Source organism: Dipteris shenzhenensis, chromosome 9 (assembly GCF_047967505.1).
Source record: "Dipteris shenzhenensis isolate YYH24624 ecotype China chromosome 9, Dip_SZ_1.0, whole genome shotgun sequence".
In the NCBI taxonomy this organism is placed as follows: Eukaryota; Viridiplantae; Streptophyta; class Polypodiopsida; order Gleicheniales; family Dipteridaceae; genus Dipteris; species Dipteris shenzhenensis.
In genome coordinates this window covers 29,642,320-29,666,193 of record NC_141604.1, presented here as the reverse complement: position 1 = coordinate 29,666,193, position 23,874 = coordinate 29,642,320, and the positions used below count along the sequence as shown (strand labels likewise).

The 23,874-nt window shown below is 43.7% G+C and overlaps 1 protein-coding gene across 5 annotated transcripts in view; it reads left to right on the top strand.

Annotated features, from left to right (window-relative positions):
• LOC147898483 (beta-carotene isomerase D27) overlaps positions 1-23,874 on the top strand; it is a 54,227-nt gene that overhangs the window by 18,110 nt on the left and 12,243 nt on the right. For 3 of the 5 annotated variants that reach the window (XR_015541526.1, XR_015541525.1, XM_087379116.1), the window contains exons 2-5: positions 3,676-3,815; positions 7,232-7,324; positions 7,831-7,892; positions 23,468-23,574. Coding sequence is in view for 3 of the 5 variants with exons in the window: in XM_087379116.1 (XP_087235242.1) it covers positions 3,676-3,815; positions 7,232-7,324; positions 7,831-7,892; positions 23,468-23,574 (402 nt within the window). In the remaining 2 variants the exon portion in view is untranslated. The remainder of the gene's footprint in view (positions 1-3,675; positions 3,816-7,231; positions 7,325-7,830; positions 7,893-23,467; positions 23,575-23,874) is intronic. The other 2 variants (XM_087379117.1, XM_087379119.1) reach the window with 2 other exon arrangements.

Genomic DNA, 23,874 nt, shown 5'->3' with positions numbered 1-23,874 from the left:
TGCACTTGGACGGGCTAAAGGCAAGTGTACGGCTGAAGATTGATTTCAGCATACGGGCGACGTATGGGTGGCGATTTGAGACGTATGGACGGCAAAAATGCAATGCAACACCATATTTTTCAAAATCGGGCCAAATTAGGGTTTTTTGAATATTGCAGGTTTTTTGGGGGCCCTGAAGGCTGAAACGCAGGTTTCAGATGCGAAACGTCGTTTTTGAAACGTTTCGTATGTTTCGGGCCTACTATGGGTCTAGGCCACCGTGGATGCTAGTCTGCTTCAAGGTCAGGTCATGTTGAAAAGGGGAGGGACACATTTGGAGAAAGGGGGATAGAGGAGCAGAAGGAGAGAGAGAAAGGGGAAGAAGGGAGGAGAAGGGGTAGGAGAGAGAGAGAGAGAGAGAGAGAGAGAGAGAGAGAGAGAGAGAGAGAGGGAGGAGAGAGAATGAGTAGGGAAGAGAGAGAGAGTGAGGGAGCATAGGCAGTAGGTAGTAGTAAGGAGGAGGGAGAGTAGAGAGGATTAGATGTCACTTCAGAAGTTGTACAATGAGTGGTGGATGGAGACTTATATAATCAGCCCGGAAGGAGATAGGGGTAGCCCTGGATAATGCTTTCTGGCTGCCATGAATTTTCATGCTCAGGTACTCACCTCGAGCAGGATTGCCAAACTCAGCCATCATCGCCTCCGCTGAACACGTTGGTTGGACAAACAGTCTCCCATCCATTGGCAAATACAACCGCTGATAAATCAATTGGATGGTAAGCTCCCGATGCTTGCCCAAAAACTCCACATCCGATCCAAGCGCAAACTGCTGGCAAAGTGCTAATGCTGCTGGGTGAATATTCATCCTTTGCCAATCTATGCTGCTGAAACTCCGGATTCGCAGCCTTTGGAGATGTGCATCGATGGACTGAGAATCAATGTAGACCAATGGAATGAAGAGGTGAAACTGTGTGTGTGCCATCACCATAGCTATGCGAAGTAGAGGGAAGCAAAAAGCGCTGAATCTACGTAGATCTTGTTTCTGAGCACATGGTCTCTGAAACCCACGATGCGCTCAGGATGTGACCCTGCTCAGGAAGAACTTGGACATGCTGTCCTACATGCAGCTTCAGCAAGGACACATGGAAAACATTGTGAATCTTGGAGGTACTGGGTAGCTCCAACTCATATGCCACCTCTCCAACTTTGCGGATGATCTTGTAGGGGCTGTAATACCTGTGAGCAAGCTTCGTATTGGTGTTAACTTTCAGCAAGGCATAACGGTTCTTATGGAGGCGTAAATGCACATAATCCCCTTCTTCAAAAGACAGATACCTCCTGCGTTCATCCGCATACTTCTTCTGCTTGGCTTGGGCATCGTGCATATTCTTTTTAGCCAATTGTAGAAGGGCATCCATTCTTTCCAAGTCACTCCTTGCTTGCTGATTTTTCACAGCTATGTCTGACATTAAAGGCGGCACCCCAACCTTGCATCCATAATTGCTTCAAAAGCGCTCATGCCAAGGGAAAGGTGTTTGTTACTGTTGTATCAAAATTCAGCCAAAGCCAGCCACTTATCCCAGGACCTTTGTGTATCATGACAAAAGTGCCTCAAGTATTCCTCCACCCATTTGTTCACCCTCTCTGACTGTCCATCGTCTTGGGGTGGTAAGCAGTGCTAGGTGTGAGGAGAGTACCCATCGCTGTGAATAACTCTTGCCAAAAGTGACCCCATAAACTTTGCATCTCTGTCACTGACAATTTCTTGAGGGAAGCCATGGTGCTTGAAAACATGCTCAAAAATTGCCAAGCAACCTGTGATGCTGAATACCGGGTCTTAGTGGGTATGAAATGAGCTTGTTTTGTCATTTTGTTCACCACCACACAAATGCTATCCCATTCCTTCTCTATAGAAGGCAACCCTGTGATGAAATCTAGAGTCCATTTGCCTTCTGGAATAGGGAGAGGCTGTAAGAGACTGGGTGTAAATTTTCTGCTCTCGAAAGCTATAACTCCATGTTGCTGTCTCAGAACAGTCCCGAGGCCTTTGCCACTTGCATCCGCCTTTACAATGAAAGGGCGTGAAAAATCAGGGCACACTAATACATGTGCATTACTCATGGCACGTTTGAGGTCCTCAAAACTGAGTTGTGCTTCTCCTGACCATTTGAAAGCATCCTTTTTCAACGAGTTAGTGAGAGGGGCTGCCCTCTTGGCAAAATGTTCAATAAATCTTCTGTAGAAAGAAGCCAGACCCAAAAAGCCTCAAAGTTGGGTGGGATTTTGCGGCTGTGGCCAGTCCCTTATGCATTTTACCTTGGCTGGATCCACCCAAATTCGATCCTTGCTCACAATGTGGCCAAGATATTCAACCTCTTCCGCCATGAAAGTGCATTTGCTGGCCTTAGCATAAAGCTGATGCGATCTCAAGATTTCCAGGACTTGTTTGACACGTCTGATATGTTCTTGCTTGTCCTTGATGGAGATGCCAAAGGAGAAGTGCTATGAGAGAAAATTCTTCTCAAGCAATTCTCGCACTTGTGTGGCCACTTCTTCTCATTCTACCTTCAAGAGATGGTACGGAGCCTTATTAATTGGCTTGCTAACAAGCTCAAGCACTATGGCATGATCAACATCTCTTCGTGGAGGCAATTGTGAAGACATATCAGCAAACACATCTGTAAAATTCTGAGAGCAATTTCTGCATATCACAATCGTCAACATGGGAAGTGCGACCTGCAATTTAGGGGTTGCAATACCATCCAATGTTTTAGATCTTCCCCTTCGACAAAGCTGAGTGACAAGGCATTTAAGTCCATGCTGATTTTGCCAAGGATTTCAGCCAATCACAGCCCAGGACAGCATCAATTGGGCCCATATCCAATGCCAAGCTCCCTAGCAAAATCATAATCCTCAAAGAGCTTGATCCTTGCATCTTGGCAACAAAATTTACTGACCAAATGCTGTCCATTTGCCACCTCTACTCTCAACCCATGGTCAATCTCAGTAGCAATCAGTCCCACCTTTTGGAAGGTCTTAGACTTGATGAAACTATGAGTGCTACCATTGTCCACAAGCATGTGAACAGTCCCGCCATTAATTTGCCCTTTCAATCTAATAGTTTCAGCAGTTTTAGCACCCATGAAGGCATGAAGAGAGATGGTATAAAGTGTTGGCTGGGCATCCCAATAAATTTCTTCTTCGTCCACAGGACTCAGTGCTCTAGTGATGTGCATCATGATATCAGTTAAGCAGAGCTGACAGATTTTGTTACAGTGCCGCTCGGATTCCTTAAGAGGTGGTTGTACTGCAAGGGAGAAATTTGAAAAATGCAGAGAACAACTTTATATCGTAGACATACAAACCATGTAATAATGAAGTTTTAGAATGTAGGTGCTTACTATTGTTTGCATGGTTGGTTTGTAGACGATGCTCCTGTAGATAAATTATGTGTGTGCATTAAATACTTGTGAGAGTGCTGAATGTAAAGTTGTGAGTTCAGGTGGATTAGCGTTTGACATAGAAATCTGTAATTTGTAGGTTGCTTTTTTCCATCTCTTTCTCTTCCATGATTTGATGTTGAAGGACATTGGATGTCAAATCACTCTTTATGTTGTTAATGTTCAAAGAAGTCCTTTTACTTTTCTTTTAGACTTCATACTCTGTTTAGTCAAATTTCTTCTCAGCTGTGTTCAGGGGCATCTGCAGAGATCAATGGCTATGAAAGTTTTGTAGATGTCTCAAGACAAGTTATGAAAGGGCGGACACCCTCACAACAAAAGGAAGCAGTCCGTGAAGTTCTGCTTTCAATTCTGCCACCTGGAGCCCCGGCAACGGTATCATTTTGCTGCAAGATTCAGTTTCGGATTTTGGTGCTGGATTTTGTTTAAATTTGTAGTCATTGCAGTTCTATCTTCAAGTTTCCCAGGCATGAACTCTTAGGGGTTTTATGTGGGGGAAGGTAGAGGATTGGTGACGTGTGAGTTTAGTCTTTAGGCGAGTATAACACAATAGATTTTTCTGCAACAACTCTTCAGGGAACAGCAGTTTCGGATTTTGGTGCTGGATTTTGTTTAAATTTGTAGTCATTGTAGTTCTATCTTCAAGTTTCCCAGGCATGAACTCTAAGGGGTTTTATGTGGGGGAAGGTAGAGGATTGGTGACGTGTGAGTTTAGTCTTTAGGCGAGTATAACACAATAGATTTTTCTGCAACAACTCTTCAGGGAACAGCATTGAGGAAACTTTAATCATTGTGCTTAAGGCTTGTGTTGTGCCATGAATTCACTTTGACACCTCTTATTCCTCTTACTCTTTTACATTTTGGTATGACCGCACACAATATTGAAGAAGACCACAACAATTGTTGGGCTCCACTTGTGAGCCTTGCAAGAATCAAATATGTGAAAAACCTTCTTCTAGCTCTCTCCTTCTCATTGTTCATTTGTCTCCGCTCTCCCCCCTCATGCTCTCGCTCACGTTTTGCTTCCTCTCCTTGCTCCTCTTGCTGTCCTCCTACATCCTGGTGCAAGCCCTCCTTTGGGGGGTGGAAATCAACTAAGAGGTTCGCAAGGAGATGCAACCATAAGAGGGTCGATTTTGATATTTAAAAGGGGGTTAGGGGTTCGGGGGGGAGTCAAAGAGATTCTTAGTTGATTTCCACCCCCACGGGCTCTTCATCCATCACCACTGCCCATTTGCCCTCCATCTTCCTCTCCTCTGGTTGCTTCTCTACTTTCCTCTTTTGCTGTCTTTAGTGCATAGTTGCTAGGGAACCCCGTTCCGTAGCTGTGGAACGCTAGAATGGCGTTCCCTTCAGAAATGGTTATGGAACGCCTATGGAACTTCAGACTTCTAGAACGGCTACGGAACACTGGAGAACACCTATGGAACGTCTAGTTCCCCAACCTAAGTCTTGTCTATCATGAGGATTTTGTTTATATCGTAAGTTCCTCACTCCAAATTTGGAGTCCCAATTCATCTATCATTAGGATTTTTCTTATGTCTTGACATCCTGACTCCAAATTTTGTCCAAAAGCAATTGTGCATATAGTGTGCTTTTGAATGAGTATGGTGATGTGGCATTCCCTTCCCGTTCCCGTCCCCTAGGATTTTGGCGTTCCCGTTCCCTAGGGTGTTGGCGTTCCATTGGCGTGCACATTCCCTAGTAACTATGCTTTAGTGACTGCCTTTTCAATACAGCACTGCCACCCCTCCCCTTCCCTTCTCTTCCCCCGTTGCCTTCCCTATTTCCCCTGCCTTCCAGTTACACCTCCTCATTTTCCTGGCTTTGTCCTTCTTCCTTCTCACTCCTGTCTCGCTTGGATTTTCTGGGAGAAGCTGGGAGGGTTGGCTCTTTGGAAGCTAATTACACAGTAGTACCCAGAGAAAATGCAGGGACTCGCAATATCTAGATGTTTGTGGACAGTTATTATAAGCCATGCGATTCCAAAGTATCTCAAGCAGTGATATAGGCTAATATATCCAAAGTGCTATTGGACAATCATGATAAGCCATGACGGTCAAGATACATCCCACAGTAATAGAGGTTTTCATTCATGTGAAGATAGAGACACTTTCATTCATACGAAGATAGAGACTGTAGGCTAGTGCTAAGGGACAAGCAAGTTTCAGCTTTCATTGTAACCACTCTACATTGGAATACATATTCAAATTCAGTGGGATCATTGAGGGGAGAAATGCATTGTCTCATTGTGGATATATTGCTGTTTTATGGAGTTTTTTAGGCATTCGATACCTGTACTCATCTGAATAGAAGACTTTGCGACCTATAGATCCCAAGGGAGGCAATGTGGGCCCACAAGGTAAGCGGATGGATTGAGGGGATAGTGAGCACAATTGGAACGAAATAATGCTGTTTGGCCTTTATACTTATGAGCTATTTAACTTTGTGGATGGTTTGGGAGGAAAGCAGTCACCTTGGCTCAGTCTCTTGCTGATCATTGATGATGTGGGTTTTGGGAAGAGCTATGAAGGTGAACCTTGGTAGCTCCTAGTTATGATCTCCAACACATTCTGACTGACCATGTATTTGATGCATGACAAAGAGCTAGTGTATGATGTGACAGTATACAATACTTGGGAGGTCTTATTTTCAGGTTCTGGCACCACCTCCGCATGCTTGATTAGGAGGGGGACAGGGTGACCAACAATGCATTTTGTCAGATCAAGCAGTGACACTTCCAGACAGAACGTAAAAAAAGCAGGAAATGGAAAAAAAATGTGTCCTCTTCCCCTCTTCTGCTCACCTCTCCTTTCCTTGCCTCTCAGCCACTACTGTGTCTGTCCTCTGTGGAGATTGCAGGCCCTTGTCCCCTATTGGAGGGTTTGGGCTTTTGGAATCCTGGGCTGGGTGTTTTAGATAGCCAGCCAGTTCTCCCTTATACTTCTCCATTTCGGGCATTCCTCTCTCAATCTCTTCCCTCATCTTGATTTAATAATTTATCACGTGTATGAGTGTGTGCAATGTCCACTATAGTTTGTGTGTGCATGTGTGTGAATAGTGTCAAAGAGAAAGTTCCATATAATGACAGACCTTACATATCAATAACTATGTAAATAGTATTTTATATAGTTATTTGAAGGTACGTACACAGTGCCATGATCACAAGACATGAACTTTATGTTCTTGAGTGCCTCTAAAATTAGTAATTTCAACTCTCCTACACCTGTGTGCAATCATTGCTGGTGGGAAAGTTTGACATATGAAAGTAGGACTTTGGGGCCATTTGTAGGCATCTGGTGAATATGGTGCCTTTGTTTTTGTGGTTAGCTTCTTTGAAGCACCAAGATTTATTTGTCTTGTGGAAGGATTCTAGCTAAAACTTTCAATTGAGAATGCATCAGATACTGTTTTACAAATTCCACATATATCTGAAGTGGGTTTGCAGTTGTAAGCTGTTTGAACAGCCTGGACTGTCTATTGTCTAGCATGTGAATTTTGATCTCTTCTCCTTAGTCTAGTGAAGTTTTTGTCAAATTTCCTATTGGATCAGTTGAGAACCTGAAGAAGTATGAAAAGATACATCTTGCATTAGCCATCATCTGTCGTCTGATTAGGGTGAGCCTATCTAGCAGGGCGATTGAAGCACTTTTGTCTTCGAAATGATAAGATCAAAGATGACATTATTCTATGTGGACTGCGATGAGCTTCCCATATATTACTAGTTTATAGTAAGGTATGCAATGCAATGTATCTTTCCTGATACATCTTGTTGTGAATTATTTTTGCAGTTTCGAAAGCTCTTCCCCCCAACAAAATGGTCTGCTGAATTCAATGCTGCTATTACAGTTCCTTTTTTCCAGTGGCTTGTAGGGCCTTCTGAAGTAAGTACTACATTAATTTCCACATTGTAAACCGCATCAAAGGAAGATTGAAACTTGCTAAGATTTGTGATTGGGGACAAATAGATGAGTAATCTCTGACATGAATTATTCCCATTACAATGTAGAATTGGATGTTTTAGTGCCTAACGTCTCAGATTGTCCTGCATAGAAAGGCACGTTAAAAGTGAAGGTTTTGATTCTCCATAAAATGTTGTGGTTTGTGAGGAATGAGTACTCAAAACATAATGGCTGTGGTATTATCAACAATCATTCTTTATACCCTATTTTATGAATGATTGCAATTCACTTGAGGGTCATACTCACTTCTTTTGTGATAATAAGTTTGATTCGAACATGAACATATTTTTTCATAGGGGACAAACAGGGATAAATTTTAGCTGCCCGGAGCTAAATGATGAATTTGCTGAGCTTGATGTACAGGCATGTAATTGTGAAGAAATAGATGCTCCTGATAATGTGTATCTTTTGTGTGTTACTTGAATCAGGTTGTAGAAGTTGAGGTAAATGGGGTCAAACAAAAAAGTGGTGTGCACATTAAAAAATGCAGGTTAGTTTTACAGGCTATTTAAGGCTTTGGTACGAACCTTAATAACAGTAGAAATGGGCTTTATAGTCTTCACAAGCTTCATGCTTTGGAATTTTGGAAAGTCTTTGAGATTTTCATTGTTTTTTCAGATAGAATGAAGGCCTGATTGTTGTTTTCCTTCCCTTGTATCTCTTAGTTCCTTGTTTGCCTTTGATAGTTTGCTGTGCTTCTCACTTGTGGGATTAGCATATGACATCATAAACCATTTTGTGAATAGCTTTAGACATAACGGTGATCGGTGCTCACTATCCATTGAAGAAAAAACTTTGGCCTTTGGATTTTCCACATATTCCAAAACCCCTTGAATTACAATTATAGAGATAAAAGTGATAAGAGTTTCAACTATGGGTTTTGTAGGTCCATTCAACCATATGAGGAATGCAGTAAATGATGCTACTAAACTCATATCCGGGTAAAACAAATCCAAGTGATTCACCATATACCAGATAACATGGTCTGCCCAAATGAGCGAGCCACCACATTTGTCAACAACACAAGCTCACTTGAGGAATTATCATGACCAGTTCCACCAAAGGGATTTGTAATTTACAGCCCTTTCCGTATTGGAGTTAAAGCCTCCACGAACTAGTAGTAGGACTTTGGAGTCAGAACACTTCCTAGCATCCATTGTAGATAGTGCTGGTGCACAAGGGACATAGAGAAAAAGCTTATCTCAGGATTTGACAAAGGCTAAAGTAGTTATGAAATTCAATTTCTACATGCAATACGTGGACAATGTAACTTATCCGATGACCACTAGGCTTGAGATTTCCTATGCAATGAGTTGTATGAGTCAGTACATAGAAAATCCTAAGGCGAGCCATTGGTAAGAATCATTGAATTCAACTTTTGGCTCTTCCACATCAAGATCAATTTCAATCCTGGCTCCATGGGTGTGTGTTGGAAAGCGCCGTAGATGCGGCTAGTTGGCAGCCGTAGGGTGCACCGGGTACGGGAGTCCCCAAACCCCGACTCATAGCCATGCATGCCTCCAGAGCTCTCCAAAAGGTCTCGGGAAGCAATAGCTCTGGAGGGTTTATTTGTACAACTAAGGAGCCTTTTATCACTCGATGTAGTAATTTGATCACTTACTAATACACAAGAGGTATAATCCAAGAAAAAGAATGAAAAAAGTACGCACATTCTTAGATATGAAGTCTTTTATCTATGGTGTATCAGCCTTAGGCATGTTTAGAATGATTTAACATAAGCCGAAAACAAAAAGCAAGGAGCTAAATAGCCCGTTTTTCTTTTAGTTTCAAAGGAGAGTTTGATTGAGTATGAATGTGCTTTCTAAGTGGTGCAAGTACACGTGTCGCAACACAAACCTTGCAGGCCCTGTCTCCTACTCTGATACCACTATTGGAAAATGCTGCAGATGCTGCCACTTGGCAGTTGTAGGCTCCACCGGATACGAGGGTCCCCAAACCCCGCTCCATAGCCAATGAGCTCTCCAAAAGGTCTCGATAAGGGATAGCTCTGGAGGTTTTGTTTCTCTATTATATCCAAGGGTCTTTAGACCACATTAGTGCTTATGGGATTTCTTCCTCCATATGTACATACACGTGTCAACCCGCGTAACGAAGGCCTTTTTAGTCCCCTCTAATTTCCATTAACCACATGCTCCACGGGTTTGAGCCACATAGGCCTATATTTTCCAATAGTGTGGAAATTGGTGCATGCAACCCTTCAGCATACGTAGACCGGCTGGCAAAAATGCGAATAGCGTACCGTATGCCAAAATTCTTTTAAACAGTCCCAAATCCATCATCTCAAGGTCTTTGCATAATATTGTTTTGAGTTGCTCCATTATTGTTTGTAATGATAAGATCACCTACATAGAAGGAATGTGAAGAATGAAGCTTTCATTTTCTATAAAACAAAGACACTTGGTCTTTTCCTGTCAAACATATAAAGAAAGGCATCTATCTTGGTGTGCCATGACTTGGCTATCTGCTTAGTCCATCAAGTGACTTAGCAGATAGCCATCATCTCAAAGTCTTTGCATAATACTGTTTTGAGTTGCTCCATTATTGTTTGTAATGATAAGATCATCTACATAGAAGGAATGTGAAGAATGAAGCTTTCATTTTCTATAAAACAAAGACATTTGGTCTTTTCTTGTCAAACATATGAAGAGAGGCATTGCTCTTGGTGTGCCATGACTTGGCTATCTGCTAAGTCCATAGAGTGACTTATGAAGTTTGCAAATTTCGCTCTTGTTTCAATTGCACAAAACTAGGTGTATAGACCTCCTAAATAAGGTTAATTCTATATCACTCGCCATAAGTGCCACGAAAAGTGTGCTGCAATAGATAGCACTATTCTTACCATGGCCCTCCTTGCAAGTAGTGCAACAGTTTACGTAAAGTTTTGCGATCTTCTGAGAGTACTCTTTGGCAACGAGTCTTTTCTTGTACTTGTCAATTGGCTTGAGTTTCTTGCATACAACCATACTTTTTATTAGTGGAAGGTTGAGGAGTTTCTAGGCATCATTCTTGGCAATGTCCATTTCTTGTGTCATGGCATTCTTGTTGAAGCATGATGGAGTATGAGAGTGAGAGAGTCAAAGCAGATGTGACACGAGTTTTAGGCAATTTACAGCTGAATGTGATTGATTGATTGGGCAAGTACATACACCTCTTTTTGTACGCTGAGGATAGCCTTATCTTTCCACACTTGCACTTGATAGATGAGGTCACATACACCTACGTCACCCATGACATATGCTCACCTAACCTGAGACTCATTCACACCTAGACTGAGTGAAGGACACTCACTCTAAGACTCACACATAGGACTCACTCACACATAGGCTCCGATATCCACCACCCCCTTCGAAGCAAGGGTGAGAAGTTTTAGGAAGAGACCTTCACAAGGTTGAAGGTATGAACCCACTATTGAGCCATCATCTGAACTCTCATGCTAGGCTTGACCTTCACACCTATACATTGGTCCATCCTAACGGCACAAGTGGGGGTGAAGACCACCTTAACACCCCCCTATGGACGAACCCCCCTTGCTCTAAGCAGGGTATAGAAGATACCATGAAGCCTTTAGAGGACAAGGCGCACATACAATATTTTTGGGCTACCCAAGGTAGAGTATCATTATGGACACATACACAAAACATTCATTTTATGCTAATGCAAGGGCGGAGTACTCTTTATTGACACAACAAAGTAAAACAAGAAAGCCCAAAAATCAGGGCAGTCGTAAAAAAGGGAGATATCTGCCATGACAATGAGAGCATTGTCAAGTGGTTGCTTATCACTTCCTGATTTAAATCTACCTTCACTACATTGGCTTCGTCTTCATTAATATTTTTGAGGCATCGGAAGCTTCGATTAGCAATATGTCTAGTTTTCTTGCAAAGGGTACACTTTGCTATCTTGCGAGCAAAGTTCTTGCTGGTGCTACCCTTGCTTTTGGTGTACATTGCTCATATTTTGGAGTGGTGATTTGGTTGCGGTGATGATCATCGTCCATTGAACAGCAACCATTTCCTCATATTTCATCTCACAAGCAAGGCAAAGAATACACAAGAGTCTCTATGTAATTCCCATGATTTTCAAGACTATTGAGAAGCACAACTTTCTTATCATCATCGTCATGTAACCGGCCTTAGAACACTGAGGGCAGTATATCTGTCTCTACTATCTCACAAAGATGAAAATACAGCCAACTTAATTGATTGCCTTAGTTCACAAACAAAACTCAAAGCATAGAACTTCACTGCACTACATCATGGAACCATTCAAGACAAGGGAGGCTAGAATGCCCCTACTCATAAAAATAGAGAGTGACACCTGTTAGCCCGAACACTTGGCGCCCCTTGTGGTATTTATTTAAATTGGTTAGCTCAAAGATACAAAGGGACTCCCTTCAAGAGCTCACCCGCAGGTGCAACCCAGTACAACGCCAACCCGTGACTGTGCGAGTGACCAACTCCCAGTGCTATTACCTTGGTTTCTTTCAGTAGACATGCATATTCACAAGTAGACCAGTCTGACAGCATGCCAAGCAATGCATTACCCATTTCCAAGCCATTATTGAGCCCAAGGCCAACCACTGCACCCCCGGGAAGAGAGTATCACAACCAGTGCCCCAATTTTCTCTCGGGTCAATGGCAGGGCATCCAACCTAGCAGGAACTCAGTAGGAATGGATGTAGCAAAGAGTGTAGAAGGAAGATGAGAATTCAGCTAACAGAAAGAGCATGTTTCAGCCCAAAACAGCTCCAGAAGTAGGATGATAAGCGGATAGCAAACTCTGGTAGGAGAGAGCTGCCTAGGAGTGTCTTCTAGCACCAGAAAAGATAAGAGAAAAGTGCGTCCAGCAAGCTGTAGCAAATCAGCCAAGAATGCGTCCACTAGAACAGAGTTTACAGCCCACAAACAGCTCCGTTTTCAGTGCGCCTTGCACCAGGCAGGAGCAGGAAGAGAGGCGCCCATGAATATGGCTTTAGATGCAGAAAAGAAGAACTTCTGTCGAGAAGAAAGTCGAAAACAGCTTCAAAAGTGGCCCAGAATGAAGACGTCCAGGTCTCGGAAGCATGCTAGCAAATAGAGGGCTCCAAGGGGAGGAGAACTGTCGTGAAGAAAGCACGAAATTTCACTTCAGCAAGCAAAGGGAGAGCTGCAGGAATCCGCCATGAATGAATGAAGCGGCCCCTAGTAGGGGTGAAGTATCAAATCAGCAAGGAAAGCCAAGGAAGGGCTCCAAGGCCTTCCAGGGACTTCTAGAGGTGACACAAGGCAAGTAGATCGGCCACCAGTAGACACCTAAGCAAAATGAGGCGTGAGATTTTTAATGCCCCTAGGGGGTCAGCTGGCACACCATGACCCTAGTGCAAAGGAACCAATGACCCTATTTTGAAGGATCTCTAGGGGGTGAGTTTTTAAAGGATGACCCCATTGAACCAAACCAATGACCTTAGAAAATGAAACCACTCTAATAGCACGAGGAGTTGCACTTGTTGCACATAAAATCATAGGTACCTTTTGGGCATTAACTAAGGCCCCTAGCTTGGTACCCTAGGCCAAATTCAGTGGCAGTTAGTTTAGACACTTCACCATCACCACCACGTCCCCGTGAGATACCCCCCTCTTGAAACAGCAAACTATTTTGTTTGCTGTCCCAAAATTACAGCAAATAGAAAAGGGTGTCACAATAGGCATAAAACAGCCCATAATCAATAGTAGTACATCACATGAAGTACCAAAAATACAATGTACATACAGCAGGACTGCAGATCCAGCCATATGGCAGTGTATCAACCAACTGGAGTGTCATGATCACTCATCATAGAAGTCTCATGGCAGAAACACAGTCAGCATCAGTTCCTTGGGTGAAACCACAGTGTCACCAAGCGACCTCTAGATATTCTTTGAGCTTGTCTGCACTGTGGGTGTGGAGGTGCTACTGCCCCCATGAGCATCCGGTAATGCTCCAGACATATGCTCTACTGAACCGGCATGAGAGACTACCGTAGTAGGCTCGAGACCAAATGCCTCAAGGTAGAGCTGTAAAATCTGAGGTGAATCTGCCAATTCGCTCTCTTCCATCCAGATCGCATCGTTCGTAGGATAGTTCTTGCACTTCACACGATAGCGTCTAGCCACTCTACCATTAACTTTTCGTTCCTTATGTGCCACAATCTGCTCAGGAATCAAGACCTCATCTTGCTCATCAACTTCAGGTTGCTTTTCAACTAGCATATCCTGTGGCACTTCTCCATGAAAAGGCTTCAGCAAGCTAACATGGAAAGCATTGTGGATGGTCCACTGCTTAGGTAGCTTCAGCCTGTAAGCTACCTCATTGATCTTCTCAAGAACTTGAAAGGGGCCGTAGTACCTCATATTCAGCTTAGTGTACAGCTTTACCTTCCCTTTCTTGTTCTTGAGGTGTGCTTTAAGAAAGCACAGCAACACCCAATCACCTTCAGTGAAAACCAAGTCCGTGCAATGCTTATCTGCAGCTCTTTTCTGTTTATCTTGGCTGCGTTGGAGGGCATACTTAACCTTTTCATAGGCTGCCCGCAAATCCTCCACATACTCATCTGCCACAAAAAAATTCTCCTTTGTATGCAAGATAGGAGGAACCTTCCTGGCTCCTTCCACTATTTCAAATGGTGCCTTACCCGTGGAAGAGTGCACTGTATTGTTGTATGCATGCTCAATCAGTGTCAAGTACTGTTCCCACTTTGTTTTGTGCTCACACATAGCATTGGAGCAAAACCATAGCTGTAGAATTTTCCTCTTCTGATTGACCATCAGACTGTGGATGATAAGAAGATGAAAACAGCAGTGAGGTTCCCATGTCTTCAAACAAACCTCTCTAGAACATGCTGGTCATCTTTGGATCTCTATTGCTCATGATAGACTCAGGCATCCCATGATATTTGAAAACAGATTTTGAGAACTCCTTTGCCATCTGCTCTGAAGTAATCTTCTTCCTTATTGGAATGAAATGAGCCATCTTGCTCAATCTGCAAATTATGGTCCAAATGCCATCATGACTAGAAGGAGTGTGAGGGAGATCAAAAACAAAATTTATGGCGATACTCTGCCATGGTCTATTTGGTATAGGCAAAGGCTGAAGTAATCCGGGCTGTTTTTGCCTGTCATACTTCACCTTTTGACAAGTGATGCATGTCCTGACATAGGCCTCAACATCCTTCCGTAGTGAAGGCCAATAAAAGTAGTGCTCTACTGCTTTGAATGTAGCCTCAATACCCCTATGCCCTACATACGGTGGGGCATTACTTTCAGTGAGCACTTTATGCCTCAATGGCTGCGTTACATACAGCTTTCCATGCATCATCATAAATCCCTCCTTAAGTGTGTAATGATCATGCCTATTGCCCTCCATAAGCTGATCATAAATACGTGCAAAAGCATCATCTGTAGCATAGTGCTCCTTCATGGCATCTAGCTCATTGTGATAAGCAATGGTAACTGCAGATACCTGTGGTTTCTTGGACATAGCTTCCATATGTGGCCTTCTGGAAAGTGCATCAGCCACTACGTTTTCTTTCCAGCCACATGTACAATCTGAAAATGAAAAATGGAAAGGAAGTTTGCCCATCTCATGTGCTTTTTAGATAACTTTCTCTGAGTGAGAAAGTATCGCAGCGATTGATGATCAGTTTGCACATAAATATCAGCACCTAAAAGATAGTGCTTCCACATAATAAGAGCATGAATTACAGCTACCAACTCTTGCTCTTATACATTCATGTTGTTCAGCATCTCGGAGCAGCCTACTCTCATATGCAACTACTCTGCCTTCCTGCATGAGTACTCCAACAACACTATTGCCGCTTACATCACATTGAAGAACAAAAGGCTTTCGCAAGTCTGGCAAAATGATGATAGGATCTGAGCATAGCTTTTCTTTCAGCTCATTAAAAGCTGCAATTTCTTTCTTCCCCCAACGGAAAGGCACTGCCTTCTTCTGCAAAGCATGTAAGGGTGAAGCTATCCCAGCAAAATAGTGAATGAAGCACCTGTATTATGAACACAAGCCAAGAAAACTACAAACTTCATGATTTCAAGTTATTTTTGGCTTAATCTTTTGTGAAAAAGCTAGCTGTCTGTGCTCTTCTCACCTACAATAGATACACTCGTTGTGCCTTCATGTTTGCTTCTTCACTTCGACGCTCTCTCTTTCAGTGAAGCCATCTCAAAGAAGATAAAGCTATGTTGAAGAAGAGGGGGTAGAGGAAGAAAGCCTTTTACGTCGCTGCACCATAGCCAGGACTCCCCCTGGGAGTTGAGAAAGACTAAAGTTCTTCCACTTTTGTGCTCTCACAGGCTCTTTTCTTTCGGGACCCCATCTACTTTTCTAGGCAGAGAATCCTCTCACCCTTCTCGTTCTTTTTCACCAACTTTCCAAGTAACGTTACGGCCACTCCTCATTGGTCCAACACCAGACCATGCTCACAAGCAGCCACATGTGTCCCAAGAAATGTATCTCTATGTAAGTTCTTCAATGGAGGCCAATTCTTGATTGCCTCTATCTTAGCATGGTCCATCCTCACTCCATCTCGTGAGATGATGTGTCCCAAGAAATGTATCTCTGGCATGAAGAACTCACTCTTCTTTGTGTTGACCAGCAGGTTGTGTTTCTTGAGTTCTGCAAATACCACTGTCAAGTGTTGCCTAGGCCCTATGCTCCTCTACATCTTTTGAGTGCACAATAATGTCATCAAAGAATGTACCCACAAACTTCCTGTGCTCTCTGAAAATGCGATCCATCATACGATTGAAGGTAGCAGGAGCATTGGTCAAACCAAATGGCATAACAAGAAACTCATAAAGCCCAAAAGTGGTCCCGAAGGCAGTCTTATGTACATCTTCCGGCCTGATTCGTATCTGATGGCAACCACTCTTCAAGTCAATGCGACTGAAGATGGCTGATCCCTCTAATCGATCCAAGAATCATCAATGCGTAGAATAGGAAATCGATTCTTGATAGAGATCTTATTCAAAGCCCTGTAGTCAATACACATTCTCCAAGATCCATCCTTCTTCTGCACAAGTAGGACTGGAGAACAATATGGAGAAGAGCTTGGCTGAATCAGCCCCTTCTGTAGCAATTCATTGACCTGACACATGATCTCCTCCTGCTGTGCTGCACTCATCCTGTAGGGTGGTCGGTTAGGTGGAGAACTGCCAGGAATGATATCAATAGTATGATCTTCTGGCGTCAACTCCTCTGGGAGTTTATTTGAAAAACAATCTTGAAACTGAGATAAAAACTCAGTTTGCTATTTTTCCAGCTTAGAAAAATCAGAGTTATCCTCATTTGGTTCTTTTTCTTTGACAAAAATCAAATACGTAGAAAGATGCTTTTGCATTATAGAGGAAATCGCCGAAGTGGATACAATTGGGACTGATTCTCACTTCGAGTTTACATCTATGACTTGGGTTTTACCCCTATAAGTCAAGGTAAGCTTCTTGTCATGTGTATCTATGATAGCATGCACATGGTACATCCAAGGCATCCCCAACAAAACATCACACTGAGGTAAAGGCATCACATAGAAATTCTCACAGTCCATATATCCCTAAATGTGAATCGGTAGCTTCCCTATGATAGGGGTGACAGGGGTACTAAGCTCCAGATTAGCCATGTTGGCCTCACAAAGAGGACCAATCTTCTTTGGTCGAAGACCCAACTGAGCTGCAAGTTCAAGAGTAATGAAATTTGCTTTAGCTCGTGAATCAAAGAAGTACAGACAATGCTGATCCCGTAGCTTGCCCCATGCTTTGCACATCTCTGTCTTCTTCTCATGATGCTCACCCCAATAATGTCAAGTATATGGCCAGCACTTGGCTTAGGCTTCTTGCCCCTGGGGTCCTCTCTATTGCCTTGATTAGTGTCAGCCCGAGTTAGTGCAGGTTCTTTCCTCTTCTTGTTAGGACAATCTGCTGCACTATGACCTGCCTCTTTGCAGAGAAAACACCTCCCTTCAGGAAACAACTTGTTCCTCTCCTCAGGAGTGAGAGAAGAGGGCTTCTGTTTTCTCCTTTGTTCTGCCACAAACTTTGATTTAAGAGGGACTTTTCCAGCTTACTGTGGTTTCTTTGGCTCCTCCTTGAAGTTGCTCTTGAAACCTAAGACTTTGCCCTACATGAGTGAGTAAGTTGTGTTGGCAATCTCTATCAACTGTGACATGCTGGAAATATGTGTCTTGGTGCAGTAGTCCCTCTACTCTTTGGGAAGCCCACAACAATACTTTTCAGCTTGCTTTGAAATAGGGACTATTCTGTAAGAGCTCACAGGTAGAAGCGCATCCCAAAACTTCTTGTTGTAATCTTCAAGATTTTTGCATTCCCTAGCATTCAAGTTATGCCACTGAGTCATGACATCCACTTCAAAAGTAGTGGTGAGCCATGCTGCTGAGAATGCCTTTTTAAATTCAACCCATCTAATAGGTGTTTGGCCCTGAAGGAGAAGGTTAGACCGCCATTGCGTAGCATTTCCCTTAAGGAATGTAGCTGCCTTCTTGATTTTCGAAGACTGTTTGAAGCACCCTCCAGCAAAAGCCAAATCAAATGGCTGCAAGAAGGTAAGATCCTTCATTCTATCTGCATGACCATTGAAGGTCTCAAACTTCAGTGCTGCCCCCCCTTCCTTGCAATCCTTCATCTTGAGCTTGGGCTCCAACTGGTCACAGCCAGGGGGCTGCAAATAAAGAGGCTGCTGTCCTTGGGGTCCTTCAGGAGCTTGAAGAGCACCCCCCATAGTTGGGTTTGGAGGCACAGATGGTACTGGCTGAGTGTGTGACATCATAGGGCTGCCTCCCTGCAATCCAGGCTGTATCCCCACATTAGCATACAAAGAATTTGGGGCTGGCTGTGAGGTCATGGCCTGAAAAATGGATCCTCCTCCAAAGTGTGTAGGCTGAACCGCATACTGTGGTTGGGCTTGCTGCCCTTGCTGCATATTCTGAGCATTGCTACCACGCTCATTCCCATTTGGTCCCTGCCTCTGTGGCACTGCAAGTGGCTGTACCACTGGTGTAGGTGGCTCTGATAGTGGCTGCACCACTGGTGTCGGTTGCTCTAGTAGTGGCTGTCCCACATGCATCTGTGGACCCTGAATGGATTGTGCCTCTGCCCTTGGCATCAAAGCTGGATTATGCACAATCTCAGAAAAGCTCTGAGTGACCTGAGTCAAAACTTGCAACACAGAAGCCATCTGTGTTTGCATTACTGCCATAGCATTTGCTTGCACACTTGGGTCAACACCCAATGCAAATGTATCCATAGGATTTTGCATTTGTGGAGCTGGCTGCCCCAATGCATCAACTTGAACATTGTGCCCTTCATGGGCTGCATTTTACACTCTTATTCCAGGGTGTGCTCGCCTTATCTGGGGCTCTGGGTCAGACTCTGAGTCTGCATCATAACCAAGCCTGGTATTATCCATATCCAAAACCCGGACTAGCGGTAGTACCATACTCCATTAGCCGCTCCCTCCCTTACTTCATCGCACATCAGGCTGGCTCGCGTCTTCACCCGCTAGTCTTTACACCTTGCGGTGTGAGGGGACAGTTCATTTCCAAAAGTCAGGGGGATCAGTTCAGTCAGGGACAGCCCCGCCGTTTATGGTCCAGACAAGATTCGGTAAGGACACCATGAGCACCAGTGAGCAGTCCAACACAGGGGGGGGAGGGTTCAGTGCCTCCACCACCGCAGAACCCTGTAGACACTTCCATGTTTGCCATGACAGCCATGTTGCAGGCTATGATGCAGATGCAGCAACAATAGTCCAAGGCTCTCTTCACCCGCATCACTTAGCTTCAGGAGATGTGGGAAGATCGTGAGTAGGCCGCCAAGGCTAGCTCGGGAGGCCAAAGAAGAATGCGATCGAGAGGCTCGAGAAGCAAAAGAAGAACGCGATCGAGAAGCTCAAGTAGCCGAAAGGGCAGCTCGGGAAGCAAAAGAAGAACGCGATTGGGAAGCTCGAGAAGCCAAAAGGACAGCTCGGGAAGCAAAAGAAGAACGTGATTGGGAAGCCGAAAGGGCAGATCGGGAAGCAAAAGACGAACGCGACCGAGAGGCTCGAGAAGCCAAGGAACTCCGGGACCGCGAGGCTCAAGAGGCCAAGGAGCTCCGAGAACGTACTGCTCGAGAAGAGAAGGAAGAACGGGATCGACATCTTCTCATTTCTCTACTTTGACCAGAGTGGGGAGAAAAGGAGAGACTTTCACCTCCGGCCAAGCCTTCTTTTTAGCTCAACTTCACATGGTACGATGGTAAGCAGGAACCTTTAGTGTTGACTTCGTGGCTCAATCATTCGAAAGTTATTTTTCAGTGATGCCTACGAAGGACAACGAGCGGTGCATCCTAGCATCCATGCACCTCACAGACGAGGCAGTCACCTGGTGGCTCAAGTGGCAGAAGAACCACTATGATGCAGATGAGGAGACACCTTTCTATAGCTGGACGGAATTTGTGAAAGATCTTCGATCACGGTTCCTGCCAGCGCAATACTTGGATAGGCTTCAGGGTCAGTTCTATAAACCACGCCAAGGAGACACCGAGACGGTGAATCATTATGCTAATAAGTTCACTCAGGTGTTCATACAATTGCAGCTCGAGGAAAATCAAAAGCTGAGCAAGTTTCTTCATGGGCTGCGATCAGACATTCAGTGGTACATCTGTAGTTTTCGGCCACAGAAGTATGAGGGTGCATACCGGCTTGCTCTGAACTTTGAGCTCATGCACAAGGGTCAAGGACCCAAGCCGTTCAACAGTAAGAAGCCCCTACCAATGTAGTGGGAGATAGACTGTCCTCATGTCAGCCCAGTCGGTGGGCAGCAGTACGGTCGGCCATTCTGGTCGGTCTATTTTGAGACCCAAGGGTGCCTATAAAAAGCAACCCTTTGGCCTTCATTTCTCATCCACTCCTCAGGCCTTCAAGCCTTCAGAGCAACATAGTCAGGCCTCCCCGCAGCAGACCAGCAGGGTAGCCTCAGCCTCTTCAGGGATCTAGTGAGGATTCACCTCCTCTAGGTAGTCTAGTCTTCTAGTTTTGCAATGAGGGTTTCAGCCCCTTCATACAGTTGTATTCAGCCCTTTGGGCATTCATTATTCAATTGTATCTATATCCTCTTCGGAGGTCCACTACATTCTCTCCCTCTGATGCTCTCACTCACATCCACAGCTCACTTCGTGTATTGAGTGCATCATCTTGCAGTTGTAGTTAGTATTGAGCAAGAGAGAGAGTGAGGATAGTCTATCTCCCACTACAACCTTACAGATAAAAGCAAACAATTTCTGAGAAGGAGCAAAACCAAGTCGTCAACACCTTTGCAGATCCAGGATGGAGTATAAGGAAATGACGTGATGAAGAAAACACCATTGCTAGAGAAATGAAGTATGAAGAAAGAGTGTAATGGATAGCGGGCCATAGATGGAGGAGACAGGGAGTTGGTGTAGACGTCCATGGAGTAGACGAACATTGCGCAAAAGATTTACTTGTTTCTGAATCAAGACTTGACAACAAACAGTGGAGATCTGTTGTATATAGAAAGGTTCTCCACCAATAGTCAGTAGAGATCATGTTGAGCAGGGGTTGCAAATTGGTGCAGTGGAAGTACCAAGATAGAAGATGTGGATATAATTCTGTAGTCATGAGCACAACTGCAGATAAAAAGGAAAAGCGAGTTCTCAACATTGGCCTACATACAATATGTTGAGCTAATGCTTGAAGCGATGGCACCTCCAAAGAGTAGGTGTGACAGCCTGCCTTAACAAAACCAGCTCTTTTTCTTGTCGTTTTTGACACTGATGAAGTTGCCGTTGCCATATTCGCTGATTGTACCCTCAACTATTAAAACTTGTATCTGAGACTTTCCTCTGTCACTTCACTATTTTCACATCTACTAGAACAAACCTAAACTCGGTCCACTTGATCTGCAAAGTAATCAGATACATCAAGTAATAACGTGAATGAGCCAATGTTGGATTCCAATAGAGCAACGAGATCATTAAGGATGGCGCTCAGGAAGGAGACAATTGGCAGGAACAGTCGGGCAAGGCAGTCTTCAGAATGATTGCGGCTAAAATGGCAACTCGAGAAGATGTCGACCAACAGTTGTATAGGTAGTGTGAGCAGAAGATGATGATGTGCATATAGGCAAACGAAGAGTGCTTAGCTGGGGGGATAAGGCTCTGATACTATTTGTTGAAGCATGATGGAGTATGAGAGAGAGAAAGTCAAAGCAGATGTGGCACAAGTTTGAGGCAATGCACAGCTGAATCTGATTGATTGATTGGGCACGTACATACACCTCTTTTAATAGGCTAAGGATGGACTTATCTTTCCTCACTAACACATCATAGATGAGGTCACACACACGTACCTCTCACCCATGACATGAGGACACCTAACCTGAGACACAGTCAGTTGATTTCTCAGTTCTTAAAGTTTCATTTGGGTTGCTGCAATGGTGTTTGCTGACAATTTTGTTCTACTTGTAGGGCATGATGCTGCCCCCTTTTTGGTCCTCAATGCTCAGTGCTCACTTTATAGTGATAGAGGGAAGGAGGCATCATCTTCCTTTTTCTCTTCCTCGTCTATCCCAAAGTTTGGCTGTAGTTAGGGACATGTTATGTAAACTATGATTGAGATTACAGTACAGGGGGGTAACCATGAGGGCTGGATAATGCTTGCATTAATGGGATTAGAGAGCTAGGGTCTAGGGGCATTCTTAGATCTATGCATTAATAAACAGGTGCAAATGGAATGCTCATGAGAGGGCTATAATCGAAGGGTCCATTTAACGACACATGGCAAGAGTGTGTTGGTGTGTAGTATTAGGTGATCTAGTCTATTTCTAGTCTATGTGTGAGTGCCACGTGTCATCATGGGACTTATCCCATATGTACCAGGTGCTAGTGTGTGAGTGAGTAGCCTATATAAGGCTTGTACTTCACTTGTCTTGATACACTTGATGAATGAATGAAAGCCTTCTTCATGTCTTCATTTGAGCATTATTTTCTCACACCCTCTCTCTCTCTCTCTCTCTCTCTCTCTCTCTCTCTCCCTTCACCATTTTTCTAACATAGCTCTTGGCCAAAACATCTGTACGAAAAATTGTTGAACCCCTAGCCCGTCGTCAATTTGCCATTTGTAAGGCTTTCTTGCTCTCGTCGGTGCCCATTCATTTGCCCTATGCCCCCTCTATTGGGGCACTCTTGGGACCATACTCCTAGGGGCCCCTTGCACACCTACAACCCATGGCCTTGCCCATCGAATTTCCGAGGGTCTTGCCGGCATTCAAGCTCAAGAACTCACGCCCTCGTGACATCCAATGTTGAAATGAAGCATGCACATTGGTATGAGTTTCAGCTTTATTTTATTTTGAGAGTACCGCCTTCAATCTCTCAGTTTATTGCATGTTGTACTATTTCCATGTTGGGTTTGGAACGTGAAATGGTATAAAGCATTTTGGTTCTATTCCATAACCTTCAAATATGCTAGTTTTCTAAAATTTGAAATAACATTGATGCAAGTGCTGGTACATAATCATAAAAATTGAATTATGCCTATGGATCTCTTTAGCTTTCGAAGATTGAATCTTGAAACTCATAGATGAAAACATGAAACACTTGAAATTTACAAGGTACTATTGAGATACGTTTTATGTTTAAAATTTGGACCTTTGGTTCTTTCATTCTTTCTTGGTTTAGGAAGAGGGGAGGGGCATGATGTTACCACTAGGGTTTTCAGCAATATGTGGTGAGAGACTCCCCTTTTAAGCCTTTCATAGGGGCTTGAAGCAGTAAGTTTTCTTTGGTTCGGTAGCTTAAGAGGGTATGTGCCTTGGTCATACTGTGGTGAGTGATAGATTAAGAGTGGACCTATGGATTGAGTTCATGTAGTCTGTACCTTCTGTTTTACTTGATTTTGGAGGTTTGTGCTGGATGTGGGTATCTGTGTACTTCTTGAATTTTAGCAACGTTCATTTGTGAAAGCTGGTACTAATCTTTCTTCCTGATATATTCTCTTTTGCAGGTATATAGAGTATAGTGGATGTGTCGGAATGTGTGTCAACATGTGCAAACTTCCAACGCAAGAGTTTTTTACGAACGAGTTTGGTTTGCCCTTAACGATGAATCCTAGTATGCTCCCTTTTACCTGCAACCTTTTACAGAGTGTCTCAATAGGATATGAAAGCATTTTGTATTAAAAAGGTAGATGGGGATTTGATCATGGCCCTATAGATTCAAGACCCCTCATAAATCTTCTTGAAAAACAAAAGACCCCTCATAAATTTTGATGCTGTATGTTCGGCACATGGAGTAGATCTATTAAATTCATGTTTCAGAAGTATAGAGTAGATCTATTAAGTTCATGTTGCAGAAGTCTAGTCTTAGCGTATTAGTTACAACTTATGTGAAGGTGCTATTAAATGCTATGCC